Below are 14,518 nucleotides of genomic sequence, written 5' to 3'. Positions count from 1 at the left end.
AAGAATCGGACAGACGTCATTTAGTTTTTTGGCGCAGTTACGATGTTTACAGACTTATCTACATTGGAGCGTTCTCTAAAAACAAATTCTTTTACCAAAATATCATCGGGCCAAAACGAACTACTAACAACAGTGTTAAAAAGTCTATTAGGAACTGTAATTTTAAACGACGAGATGTCGCGCTCCTGAGACGAGTTAAATTTAAAGATGTTTAAATCATTATCGCTAACGTCACGTAACTTAGATTTCATATAATTACGGATATTAACGATAGATGTTTCAGGATGAAGTCTGGATATAAAAACTGTTTTGCGACGTGCAACAACAACAAGCTGATTAGAAGTTGAAGGATCATCAGCATTTACAGCAGCCGAAGGGTTTGGAGGAACTTGCACCACAATTGCAGGTGGGTTAGAAAAAGCTCTTTTGGAAGTCGTACAATTCGAGATTGAGGTTGTAGCGTTGGTAGTAACACCCGAGTCTTTACGATTATCATGAGAAACTGGTTTATTACTATTAGGAGGAGGATTTGGCGAAGTCGGAGAATTTAAGGTGATTAAATTATCGAGACCCAAATTGTTTGTTTCGATATTGCTAACAACACCTGAAGCTTTTTTCCTCTTTGGTGAACCATCAGATAATTCAAACCTGTTAACCAATTTTTCAATTTTTTCAAATTTTTTAAAAGTTAAATTAAAGCTTTTTTTTAACTTATCGATTTCAGCCTTAGTTTCTTTAAAAAGGCAATGATAATCAACTTGAAGATCTCTACAATCAAAACAAGACCAACGAAGACCTTTAGTCTTGTCAGTAATAAAATCATACTGTCTACCATTAAAACCAGCAGATTTAAGATGCATAAAATTATCGCAAATAAAACAAGAAATAAGACGCTCATTGATGTCTCTAACTGAACAGTCTTTGAAAGAGCAAGCCATTATGTAAAATAACAAGTTAGATGAAAATACCAGTTAAAATAATTTTTTATATGAAATAAGAAGGTAAACTGTGTAATGTGAACACGGTGTAATAATCAATATATTATTAGTGCCTAAAAGTATGCTAAAAATCTATTATTACGTACACAACTGCTAAAGGGGAATCAGCTACAAACGTCAACACAAACAAAACACACGACGAAAATAAAACAAAAATGTAAAAGCACAATAAAACAAAACACTGATGTTTTACGCGGAAAATTTTAAATAAACTTATTAAGCAGGAAAAAACCCTTTATTCACAAAAACTTCACACTTTTGGAAAAAAGATAAATAGTGTTAAATTAAATATCACAATTTAACACTTTTATGACGCTTTAAACACACAAAAAATTGAATTTTTATTTCGTTAGACGAAGACACAGAAAATAAACACTTTCAATCGAGCAGAGTTGCCAGATATATATATATATATATATATATATATATATATATATATATATATATATATATATATATATATATATATATATATATATATATATATATATATATATATATATAATCTAGCTGGCCGGCCCGTAGTTTTTGCCTATTCTGCACATTTGTCAAAGCATTATTATTCACAGATATGACTGATATAAGTGTCCCCCTGACCATGTCGGTCTGTTTGTCCGCCAAAAGGTGGACTTAAGGGGGTTCCATTACATGGAGAAATTTCTAAAATTTGTAGATATGTTGAAATTTTTTTGTTAGGTTTTTACACCAAATATACATTTCTAGCCAAATCCTTTGAAATATGGTCCAATCAGGAGGTACCTTTATATGGGCACTACTCCGAAACATCGACCTACATTGAAAACTTTCTTTTACCCCTTATAATCCAATATGAGAAATAGAGGCCAAATTAAAAATATAGCTATTTTACACCCATTACAGTAAAATGGGAATTTATTTTATTTGCCATTTAAATTGTAAGTTTGAGGCCCCATAAAGTCCATATTTTTTTTCATCATAGTATAATTCAATGACGATTCAACAAATATTCGGTCCCGTGCTACTTTCTTTTATTTGTAATTTGTTCATGTTTTCTCAATTCATTTCATATAGATGTACATCTCAAATCTACGTTCATTTCATTTTCATTTATTTCATACAATTCAATATAAATAAGCCAACATGGCCAAAATCTTATATTAACATACAACAGTATAAAAACAGTCTATAACCAAATTAATCTAAAAAAACAAAATAAATTACAAAAATTATCAACGAATAGTAAATTATATACAAAAAAAGAAATAATAATAATAATTTAAATTTAGTAGCAATTTAGTAATTAGACCCTCAGACAAAACTCCTCTACCAAGCTGAACAACAGTTTAGCAAGGTAGAGAGGAAAAAGGCAAGAGGCATCAATACACTTAAGCGCTAATCATCACTCGTTTCCAACCGAGCGAATGTAGCTACTACAAGTATAGCAAAAAAACCTTAAAAAAGAAAAAAAAAACAATAAAATTATGTACTACATGGAAAATAAACAAACAAAAAAATGGCCCCCAGCCAATAACTAAAAAGAAATAACAAAAAATAACCCGCAACCAGAAACTCAATGAACAGACAAATATTCAAAACACCTCTTCTTGTACATATCAAAAGAACAGGTAAAATTACGCAGGGTCAGAGGGAGCTGATTCCACAATCTCGCAACTCTCACAACAAACGCCTTCTCACCAACTACAGACGAAAATCTTGGAAACAGCAATTGCGGATTTCGAGATGATCTACAAAACACAAACTTATTGTACAAAGGAGAATTAACATTCCTCATAATTCTGTAATGACACAAAAGAAGGCGATATTCAACATATCTGTCAAATGAAAGTCCAAGAAACTTAATAACATTCTGTGTTACACGATCACTACGGCGCAACCCAAACACATATCGAACAATAGAGTTAACAACTTTGCGTACACTCAGAATTAGGGAAGCATTCGCCACAGAGATGACTTCCAAACAATAGTTGACATGAGACATTAATAAAGATCTGGGAGCCATCATCCTAACACTAAGAGGCAAATGAGCTTGAAGACTATATAGCCTCCGCATCTGAAAACGCACACGAGACAGCAAAGAATCAACATGCGCTGAAAAATTAAGCTTGGTGTCAATGACTACACCTAAACATCTCATCTCATCCACAACATTAACCACAAAGGAGCCAACACAGAGGCACGGCGTAGGAACATAACGAGGACTATTAAACAGAACAGCTTCTGTTTTATTCCAATTTACAGACAAACCATTAGAGGAGATCCACATAGAAAGCAATCCCAAAGTAGTGTTTGCCACATTTTCCAACTCAAAGAGATCTGCACATCTAAAGAAGACATGAATGTCATGAGATCACTGAGGGCTAAAAGATGAACCGTGGCCGTGGAAGAACCACGCCGAAACCCAAACTGGGAACTATTCAAATACTTACGGTCATCCAGAAAATCAACAATCGCATCCTTAATAACATGTTCAACCAATTTCGACATAGCCGGCAGAATGCTTATTGGTCGAAGATTCGTCTGATGATAAGAACTCCCCTTCTTCGGTACAGGCACCACACGAGCAACCTTCCACGCAAGTGGAAAGGTTGACGTCATAAAAATACAATTTACAAAATGCAGAAAGTGACTACAAATGTAAGGGAATACGCATTTGAAGAACTTAATAGGTATGCCATCAACACCAGCATTTGACTTAATATTCCGCAAAGCCCGAAACAAAGCATCCATGTCCACACAGCCAAATCTAAAAGAATCAAAATCATTGGCCTCACTAACAACAAAATCACGAGACGAACCTAAATTACCAACACTACAAAAGTAATTATTAACAGCATTGACATCAATAAATGGGACATCACAACCATCATCAAGACAACCAAACGACTCTAACGACTTCCATATCTGCACACTACTCATACGACCAAACATTTCCTCATAAAATTTCCTTCTTTCATTACGCATGACAGCCTTACAGCGGTTTCTATACATACAAAATATCTGCCTGTTGCGAACCGTAGGACGCCTACGCCACTCCAGATAAGCCTGATCCCTAACGTAACAGGCCGACTTTACCACATCCAACCCCAAACAAGCATCACTGTAGTGCCGCCCAGGAAAAGCTCAGCAGACAAAGATTCACACACACACCATAATTCTCCGATCGATAAACCACCTTATATGACAAATTATCACGTACATATAGCATTACACCTCCACCAAAGCGGCCAAAACAGTCATTACGCAGAACCTTGTATCCCGGAACCATCAACGACCTCGAAGAAACTGCAGGGTTAAGCCAAGCCTCAGTCACTGCAAAACATCAATATCACTACCAACAAGCAGACATTTCAACTCTTCAACCTTATGATTATATCTAGATGGTCGCAAACTTTGACAATTCAAGTGACCATACGTAAGTTTACCATGGAAGCAAGAAGAGACATGCCTGAAAAATTGAGCATCCCTGATCACGGGTCCGAGATTCCCATCAAGGGACATAGAAATCAAAAAAAGGCTGGGGAGCATAATTATAGAAGTTAGAAAAATCATAGAAAACAATAAAATAAGAATAAATACAATAAAATAAAAATATAATAAAATAAATTTATAATAAAGCAAAAATAAAGGCAAAACTTGTTATATTAACAATTCACTTGGCCCAAGAAAAATAAGAAAAAATAAAAAAAAAATAAATAATAATAAAAAAAAATATCAAAAAATAGTGAGATCAACAACACTAGCATATCTTAAATATCTAAGCAAACAACTATTATACAGTATTACCATCACCAAGCAGCAAACCAGGAGCAGAATTCAGCTGTACGCCACTTACTGCACACTGAGATCGATTGGCCAATTCAAAAAGCTCACACTGCTCAAACATCGTTTTCACTCCATCAGGGAGAACCACTTCAACTAAAGGCTGGTCACCATTGACCAATCTAAAACTCCTAATGTGTTTCTTCCTCAGCAAACCACGACAAGCAAACACCAGCTTCGAAGTTGACTTAATCAGGTGATCATTTATGTACACCCGGGATTCAAGAAGACAATCCTCCATTACTTCCTTCAAAAGTATACGCCCCCCTTTTGGCAAAATTTCGCATCAAGGCGTCTCTGTCCTGAATGGAGTTAAATTTAACAATTTTAGTGCGAAAATCTTGACTTTTGGTTTGTTGATATGAAATTCATTATAATGGACATGTCAAGTTTTTCGAAATGTATGCTATATAGTGGAAAGGAAAGTACTAAATTTGGTATGGTATATAGTAAAGAGCTGGAACATAAATGTTGGTATTCGAGTCACTGTGAGTGTTCAGTTTTTAGATAAGGAAGTTGATTTGCATACTAAATTACTAAATATGCTACTTAGAATAGGAAAAGATCTAGAATTATGCAATTAGGTATTAAAATATAAAATATAATCATGGTTTACAAATGAAGAAAAATACAAAGCTACTTTAATTTTTGTGCTCTTTTTTAAAAATTCTATGGACAGAAAATTACAAGTTGGTATATACTCATGAATTTATTATTTCGATTTGTTTTTTTAAAAACTTGCAAGTGGTATATAGGTTTACAATATATTCTGTTTGGTGTAAAAAAAATCAAACACAAACTCACAAATTATGAATTCCCTTTTCCGGGAATTTGCTTTTGTATATATCAAATAACAGTTCTGTAAAAATAAATAATAATGTATTATTTTGATAGCATTGTCATCATATAGCATACTAAAATTCTAATCTTTCCTTGTAGGTGGCCAAAGCTCAGAAAATAAAAATATCATGATTTGGGATACATTGCTGCCTCAAAGAAAATCTTGTGTAAGCGGTAAGTAAACAATTGATGTATGTACCAAGAGAATCCGTCGCGTTTCGCAGCACCAACTAAAATGAAGTACCAAAACAGGTACCTGTACTTTTAGTTCTCACTGGGTATGAAACTTGAAACCTCAATTAATGCTATTAGCGGTTAACACAACTTCATTGTTATTTTCTTTGAATTGTGTTCACCTTTTTAAATATTGAATTTTTTTAAAAAGCACTTTATGTAGCTCGATTTTGTGTATGTATATGTGTGTGTCTTTTTTAATTTTTGTATAATATTATAAATATACAAATCCCGTCATAGCTTATTTTCTTACATTCCTGTGTGTTCTGTGGGTCATATGCAATTCAATACAGATACTGTTCTGCCCTACCTGCTTCTGCTGAAAGACACATTTAAATAGCTTGTGACGCTACATTCACGGATCTTGATCAAACGTATTGTTTTTGTAAATATTCTTCTGACCATCTTTTCCAGAACTGATGTTTAATATGGGATATTAACATCCAGTGTGATAGGCTGGATGTCTTCAAAATATCTGTTCTGATGTCTACTTGCGAAGTTAGAGCTTCTCCGATTAGAAAAGGTCCTGGTGTCAATGCTTCAAGACTATCTTGATCGTTTAATAGTGGCGTTATGAGGCGAGAATTTAGTATAGCTTCAAATTCTATGATAATTGTCTACAATTCTTCATGCGTTAGTGTTTCTGTTGACACACCTCGTACAAAAAGACGTTTTGCGGACTTTACTGTAGCTTCCATCCAACATCCGAACCTGCTCTTGGAGGGGTAAAACGAAATTGTATGCCCTTAGATGATATAATTATCTCTTACACCTGTTTTGCATAAATGCTTTCAGATAATCCCACTAAATCATTTTTGACTCCTACAAAATTAGTAGGATTATCAATATACATATTCTGGCAGTGCCCTCGACGGGCAATAAATCGTCGTAATCGTAAAATGTACTGCCTTTGTTGCGAAGCAGCAGAACACAGTTGCGTCGTTTTTCTTTTTCCCCTCACCATGTAATGTATCCAAAATGGTCCATAACAATCTACTCCAGAATTTAAAAAAGGTCGAGCGGGAACTGCCCTTGTTGCTGGCAAATGACCCATTATTTGTTGATATATTTGTGATCTTGCTCTGGTACACCTCATTCATTTTTGAATAGTTGATCTTGCTGTTATTTTCCTCCTGATTGACCAAGAAAGGCGATAGAATGCAAATTCCAAAATGTGTATAGCATTAGTAATGAGACGGAAAGAGTCATCTAGTTCTTTCGGATTAAAATCTATGTTTTTAGACCTTCGCGTCCTAAGCATCCGCACGTTCATCCTTCAACTCCCTATTATTTGGAATAGAATTTTTAGGATAAAATTTGCCAGGTCACTGGACTGGAAGAAATACTGAACCATGAAAGTATAAACGACATTTAGACAGATTGGTGGGTTGAAGTCCTCACTATAAAATGTCGGCAGGATTATCTATTGATGGTACGTGGCTCCATTGTTCTGCTAATGTTAATATCAGTAACATTAACATTAGCAGAACTATTAGCCACAAACGTTTTATAAAAGTTTCACTGCGATATTATCCAGGAAAGATCTATTTCCGAGTCAGTCAGGATGATTTTGGAGCTTTAAGTCACTCTTAACCCTGTTACTCAGTTGATCTGCTAACACAGCGGCACAGAGTTCTACCCGAGGTAATGTTTGTTTTTTCAATGGAGCTACCCAGATTTTGCATAGATCAGACGCACAGCTATTTTGTAATGAACGGAATTTATACAGCAACGCCAAAGGTTTTTTCGATGCATTGGCAAACAAATGCCAAACTCTCTTGGATTTTCTGAAATTGCTGGGATGGTTATTTGATGTGATGGTGAACAATCTTTTGTAGATTTGAAAGATAAAAGTGGAAACTCGTTGTTTCAGGGAGAAAAAGAAAGAGAGTAAAACAAAACGGTTTAAGGATTTTGGATTGAAAAAAAAATAATGAATTTTATTGAACGAAATTTGAATAGTTAACCTTGGCGTTACCAACATGCAATTGTGTTTTTGTTGGAATGTCTCCACAGAGTACATGGTTGTTGATATCTTCCAATTCACTACGAAATATTTTCCAAGTATCACAATGTTGTTCTGGTTATGGTTGATCCTAATCTTATGTGAGTTTCTATAGCTGCTGAATAAATATTTTTGCTTTTACAACAATTAGTGCACGTAGCCCAAGGGGGTCAATAAATTTTGGGATTCCCGATGATGTTTGAGATTTTCTTGGCAAATGTAGCAATGTATTTTGCTTATTACCACATTATTTGCAGTTTCCAGAAGTGTAGAGTTTTGTAAGATGAACGGTCTTAAAACAGTTTTCGCACATTCTATGTTGTTGCACCAATTTGAGCCTTTCAGCTTAATGCATTGCCAAAAATCAATTACAATGATAAATGCGTTGTGGCCACTTTAGCATAGATTGTACTTGATGTTATCCTTCACTGTTACTATCAACGAAACAGCCTTGTTGGAACCATGGTGTGTTGTTGCCGCCTTTCCAATCGATTCCATTGACTTGAAACAAACAGTTCTTCTATAGGAGCTTCTTTCGGTTTCTTTGATGACAGCATAAATTGCATGTACAGAGAATGATCTAATTTCTTCGTAATCATTTGTATTAGTAGAGCATCCCATGACGACGTGTCTACATTCATATTATTGAGAGCTAGCATGCATTCCCTTGTCGTGTCATGCAGAGCCTTGATCGAAGACGTACATGAGGTTCCATTTGTTTGATTTGGAATCCGTTCTAACAGCGTGGCAAGAATAATCTTTTTATTGTTGCACCTTTCTTGAAGCAATATCCATGCTGTTGTATCGTTGTCCTCTGTTAAGGCTAGATGGCTTATGAGTTTGCTATCCTCACCCGATAAAGTGGTTTTAACATACCACATTTTTTGAACATTTGGAAGAGGTTGTTTGTCTGCCACCTACACATAAATTTGAATTGGCTTCAGATTAATTTTCCTTACAAACACATAAACTTGGAGGAATCGTCAAATAGCAATTACAATGCAATTGATTTAGTCACTATTAAAAGATGACTGAATTTTCTTTATTGTCTTTATTGTTTCTTTATTTCTTGTCATTCTGTTATATGCATTATTTTCTAAACATATTTTTTACAGTAATATAATAAATGATAACAGAGTTAAATATTTTGCATTAAATAAATTTATAAACAAAACAAAGCCAATGATCGAATGGCCAGTAAACTTACATTTTTTTCATTTTCTTTATTTTACGTCGAAAGCTGCATAGTGTTTTGTACAGGTTCCTAGTAAAATGAACATTTTTTTAAATCCTATTTTTTGAAAATTTCAAAAATTGATTTTATTTCTTTGCTGGCCAAATTTAATAAAATCAGTATTGTTCATATCCACCCACAAAAGCGGGTGAGTGAATTATGTATGTGTGCGAAAAAATGTCACATTCAGTTTTTGTAATTCTAAATGGGTTTTACCGCCGGTGTCATCATCCATATTATTTTTCCTTTTAACGGTACCGACAGATATTCGGTTTTAAACAATTTAACTGCAGTATCCAACCGATTTTACTTTAATTTGCAATTTAAAGTAGAAAACGGTCGAATATTACATTCAGATACATTTCTATATAAACACTGTCTTTACCTCATGGTGGAAATTATTGAACGTTCGGCCCTGCCAAACTTAATTTTTTTTACTTGTTTCTCTTTGCTGTAATATGCGAGTTATAAGAAATAAGAAATTTACATTTTCCTCGACATTGTCTAGATTCACTCTAATTTTGAACTATTTCTAAAAAGTTTGAAACTTTTTTAGACATATAGTGTTTATGGATAGATAAAAAAAATCCTATTAAAAAATTATGAATGAATTCTATAACTTTACACCAAACAACAAGTTCTAAAATATTGTTACTCTCGGGCGCATCCAATTTTAGAACGCAAATAGGTTCCTGAAACCAGAATTTTAGTTTTAAACCATTTACAAAGAGTGATGTGCCCGAAAATAAAACATTTTTTAATGAAATTGTAAATAAAAATTTAAAGTTACCATTTTCCTAACCTAACAAATCCACTACATAGATCAAAGCTCTCCACATACTGTGATGCATTTACTGAATTTAGGAAGTATATTGTTTAAAAATATTTAAAAATACGTATTCGGAATTCTTCTGCTTGGTATAAACACAACTCTGAAAACTCCAAATGTTACTTTTCAACATTTAATAAAAGAAAATCAAAGAAATTTCCCAGCCGTTTGAAACTTGGAAGTACTGAAACTTGTAATAGCTCAGTTATTGCTAATTTATTTATTTTTTTACTTTTTTCAATTATCTAATACGCTGAACACTTTTAACATCATTTATAAATATATCCTCGTATTATCTTTACTCTTCCTCGTCCTGATGGCGCTCCAACCTATATTCTAGAATCGTGTGCTAGTGAAATTTATCTGCCTCTCATTAACATTTTTTATCACTCTCTAATAAAAAGTTATTTTCATTATTATTGAAGATCGAGCTTTGTCATTCCTCTCATAAATTAGGAAATTTGTTTTTGTCGATAATTATGGATGCATTGCTAAATTAAGCGCTATTCTCTACCTTTTCGAACTCTAAGAGGTATAATTTCACCTTTTCAATATGGACTCATGAAAAGTAGGTCTATAATCACTTATCTCTTAGAAATAGTTTGTCATGTACAAAATGGATTTGTGGGCAAACAAAAGAAGGATGTTATTTTTACTGATTTTTGCACAGCTTTCCATGTGGTAGTACACAAGCTATTGCTCCTTAATTTAATTTAATCTCAAAATCCCTGTTAAACTGAATATCCTCCTACTTAGAAGATCGCACCAAAAAAGTTCTTTTTAATGCTACAACTTCAAAGAATGCCTTAGTCCGGACTTTGGTGAGTAAGCGCTCTCTACGTATAGGGAGGTGGCCTCTAGGTGGGCAGGAGCGGGTGTGAGAGGCGTGAAATCAAACGAAGCATATTTTTAAAAATTCAATATTGAGCTTGAAACTTTTGTAAATTGTCGGGTAGCCAAATATCTCTTTATTTAGTCTAGGTATTATATTAAAGGATATTGCTTGAAAGGCTCAGCTTTTGTCGATTGTACCGCCGACTTTAGAAGTGAGGGCCTCTGGAAATATTTGTATAGAATTGTAAAATGTTTTTATTATAACTAATGTTAAGTACCACCAAGAAAACAGTGACCTATTTTATTTACAAAAGTTTTTTTTTGACAATTTCGACCCCTGAACATTCGCCCTTATTACGTTTGACGTTGTGGTAGAATGACAGATCGCGTGTGAGTTCTGGTATCTGATATTTTTCGGTGCCACGAAAAATGTGCAACTATGACACATTTGAAAGTGTTGTTTTTTTACTCTAGTACAAAACTGATCAACTCTTTTGTTATAGATTATAGTTCAATCATGTTAACAGTACCTCCATTCGTAATAGTGATTTGCCATATTAATGCGGCAGCATTTCGTTTATGTATGACAACGCTAACCCTAATTAGTCAGATTATTCGAGTAAATAACATTTTCCGTAAAAAGACATCAGATGATATATCTAAAGAATGCGTAAATCTGTTATTATGTAAGGAGTAAACTGCCGAGCTCACAATTCCAGTTGTTTTGTTTACAAAATTAGTATCCATCATGAAAATAAAATTGTGAAATATTTTGTAACTTTGTTTTGTAAAATAAATAACACTGACTGTCTATATTTTGTTACAGCATTTACCTGTCACGAACAAGGCACATCTTGTTTTGTATTTGCTCCCCAACATCAGTTACTTATATCTTGTGGAAAGAAAGGAGACATTTGTATCTTCGATATGCGGCAAAGAACGTTGAAACAACGATTTCAGGTAACTATATTATGAACTAATAATTTTATAAGTGACACGAAAAAAATAATTTATGGTGAAATGACATATAATTGTTAAAATACTTTACTTTAAAACTACATTTAAGGTAGCTCAAAATGTAATTAATAAGCCTACATTGTACATATAGTTTTAAATAAATAAAGTAAAAAAGTAGTAACTTCGGCGGGAACGATCTTTTGATACTCTCCACTGTGATATATACGAAGTCAAAATGAGACCCTACATTAACAATCTTTTTAGGCAATTAGACACCCAATATAAACTTCAAAGGGAGGTGGTATCAAATAATGAAGGGAAACGACGGCAGAATTCAAATGCGGTCCCTTTATAGACAAAATATGTCAGGATTTTCTTGCTCATCTGAAGAAGTAAATCCGAAAAAATCTTCTGTTTCTTGAAAATTACCATCCGAACTTGAATCTTCCTCATTGAGTTTTCTATTAATTTCCTTTGTTTCTCGCCCTTCGGTAGATTCCAGGGATTCAACATTTTCAGGTGGCATATAAAAATACATCTCTGGTTTTTGTTCTTGTGATTCTTCTAATGCTTTATCTTCATCAAAAATTACGTCCCGTCTTTCCACAACTTTTTTTGATTTATGATCGTAGAGGCTTAAGACACTAATGAGTATCCAACATGATCATTTTCTCCCCTTTTCTTCAAACTTTCCTCTTGCATTTTTGTTCAGCGCAACAGCTTTAGAACCAAAAACTCTCAAACGATTAACACTTGGTTTCCGCCCAGACCATACATCCATCGGCCCACAATCTTTGATCAAGCCCTGATTCAATAAGAAGACAACGTCCCATTTCAACTAATGTGCGATTTGCTCTCTCCGCCACACCATTTTGTTGTGGGGTGTATGGAACAGATATTTGTCGTTTAATTCCATTAGTTTCAATGTACTTGTTAAATTCGTTGCAAAGGTATCCTCCACCATTATCGCTTCACAATGCTTTAATTTTGCAACCTATTTGCAACTCCACCATGGTTTTGAATGCCTTTAACGTTTCGTCTTCTGTGCTGAAGTCTCAGCATCCTTTTATTTGGCTTATAAATTTCCTCTGTATGGGAACAATTCCAGCTGCAGTTTTAGCTCTTTAATTTTCCACTCCACTTAATTTTCCTCGACGTTAAGGCAAATTCTTCAACATTTATGGGCAGTTTTTTTTCAGTAATTTGGAATTTACTGTATTTTGTACACCTCATAATTGAGGGCTGAATGATTTAAGAATAGCCAAAGTTAATTACTTATTTAAACCCATTAGCACCTCAGATTGTGCCCTAGAGTCCTCATAAATCCTCCTAATCATGTCGGTCTGTTTGTCCGCCAAAAGGTGGACTTGAGGGGGTAATATTACATGAAGAAAATTCCAAAATTTGTAAATATGTTGAAATTTTTGTCTAAGATTTTCACCCCCAAATACACATTTTTAGCCAAGCCCTTTCAAATATGGTAAAATCAGGAGGTACCTTTATATAGGCACTACTCCGAAACATCGACCTACATTGAAAATTTTCTTCTACCGCTTATAATCCAATATGACAAATAGAGGCCAAATCAAAAATATAGCAGAACAACATAGCATGTCATAGCATTTCGCGTGATTTAAATAAGTAAAAATAGTTTTATCCACCTCATAATTGAGGGCAGAATGATTTTGGAATAGTCAAATTGTAAGTTGGAGACCCCATAAAGTCCACATTTTTCATCATAGTATAATTCAATGACGATTCAACATATATACGGTCCCGTGCAACTTTCATATGTTTGTAATTTGTTCATGTTTTCACAATTTATTTCATATAGATGTACCTCCCAAATCTACGTTCCCAACCAATATTCTCTTGGGGGTTACTAATTCAATAGAATACCAAAGTTTCTTTTCTGACCACACATTAGATGTGAAAGTGGACTTGGGGATACTCCAATGTGGGGACTTTACTTAAATGAATACCTATGTGGCAATTTTCTGTATGATGGTTCCCTACCCCAGGGTAGCATAAATACAATTTTTTAGCTTAATCAATTGATGAATGTTTTCAAGACCAATATGGACCCTACTCTGAAAATTTCAAATTTTATACAAAGAGGTTCTCTACCCCCTTAGAAACAAAAATGCCAAATACAGTATAAATATGAAATCGGGTTGTACCCTTATCCGTGAGTTATGATCGATATCTAGACCTGCAAAACCGATTTAAGGTATCTTGAATGTTTGGGATGAATTTCTGGAAGGATATAAATCCTTTTCTTACTAAAAGTCCCATTCGCTCTACTATTTTCCACCCTTTAAATTTGGTATTTTACTGATTGTGGTCCCAAAGGATTTTGCATTTTGAGCTCTCATTGGACGGATTATTGTCACATGAAAGAGGTAGGTCCACGCTTTGAAATGAGCCTCATTAGGCTTTTTCGGTCATTTTTGTTTGTTAAAAATGTGTTCGCAAGGGTAGATGTCAGTTAACATCCTATTTCGCACTTGTTTCATTTTTTTGATGAAAAATTGTATATAGTGAAAAATTATTCTTTATTTTGTTCACAAAAAATTCATGAATTCAATATGATAACACAAATTGAAAAAAATTTACAAAAGAAGAATAACAAATTGAAAAAATCTTCAACTTTTTGCTGATTTTATACAGCAAATGTTTAAAGGTCCTTACAAAGTATGTCAATAGAATGTGCTATTATTTTAAAATTCGATTCCATTGATTTTTTTTTCGATTTTTTCCCTATATGA

At 33.9% G+C, this 14,518-nt stretch overlaps 1 protein-coding gene across 1 annotated transcript in view; it reads left to right on the top strand.

Moving 5' to 3' along the window:
• LOC101893497 (dmX-like protein 2) overlaps positions 1 to 14,518 on the top strand; it is a gene marked incomplete in the record, with an annotated part of 462,308 nt that overhangs the window by 434,967 nt on the left and 12,823 nt on the right. The window contains 2 exon segments of the mRNA XM_059123050.1: positions 5,757 to 5,831; positions 11,620 to 11,753. Of these exon segments, the coding sequence (XP_058979033.1) occupies positions 5,757 to 5,831; positions 11,620 to 11,753 (209 nt within the window).

This window comes from Musca domestica, unplaced genomic scaffold, assembly GCF_030504385.1.
Source record: "Musca domestica strain aabys unplaced genomic scaffold, Musca_domestica.polishedcontigs.V.1.1 22, whole genome shotgun sequence".
NCBI lineage: Eukaryota > Metazoa > Arthropoda > Insecta > Diptera > Muscidae > Musca > Musca domestica.
Note: the sequence above shows the minus strand (reverse complement) of the source record. Positions and strands in the feature narration are given on the sequence as shown.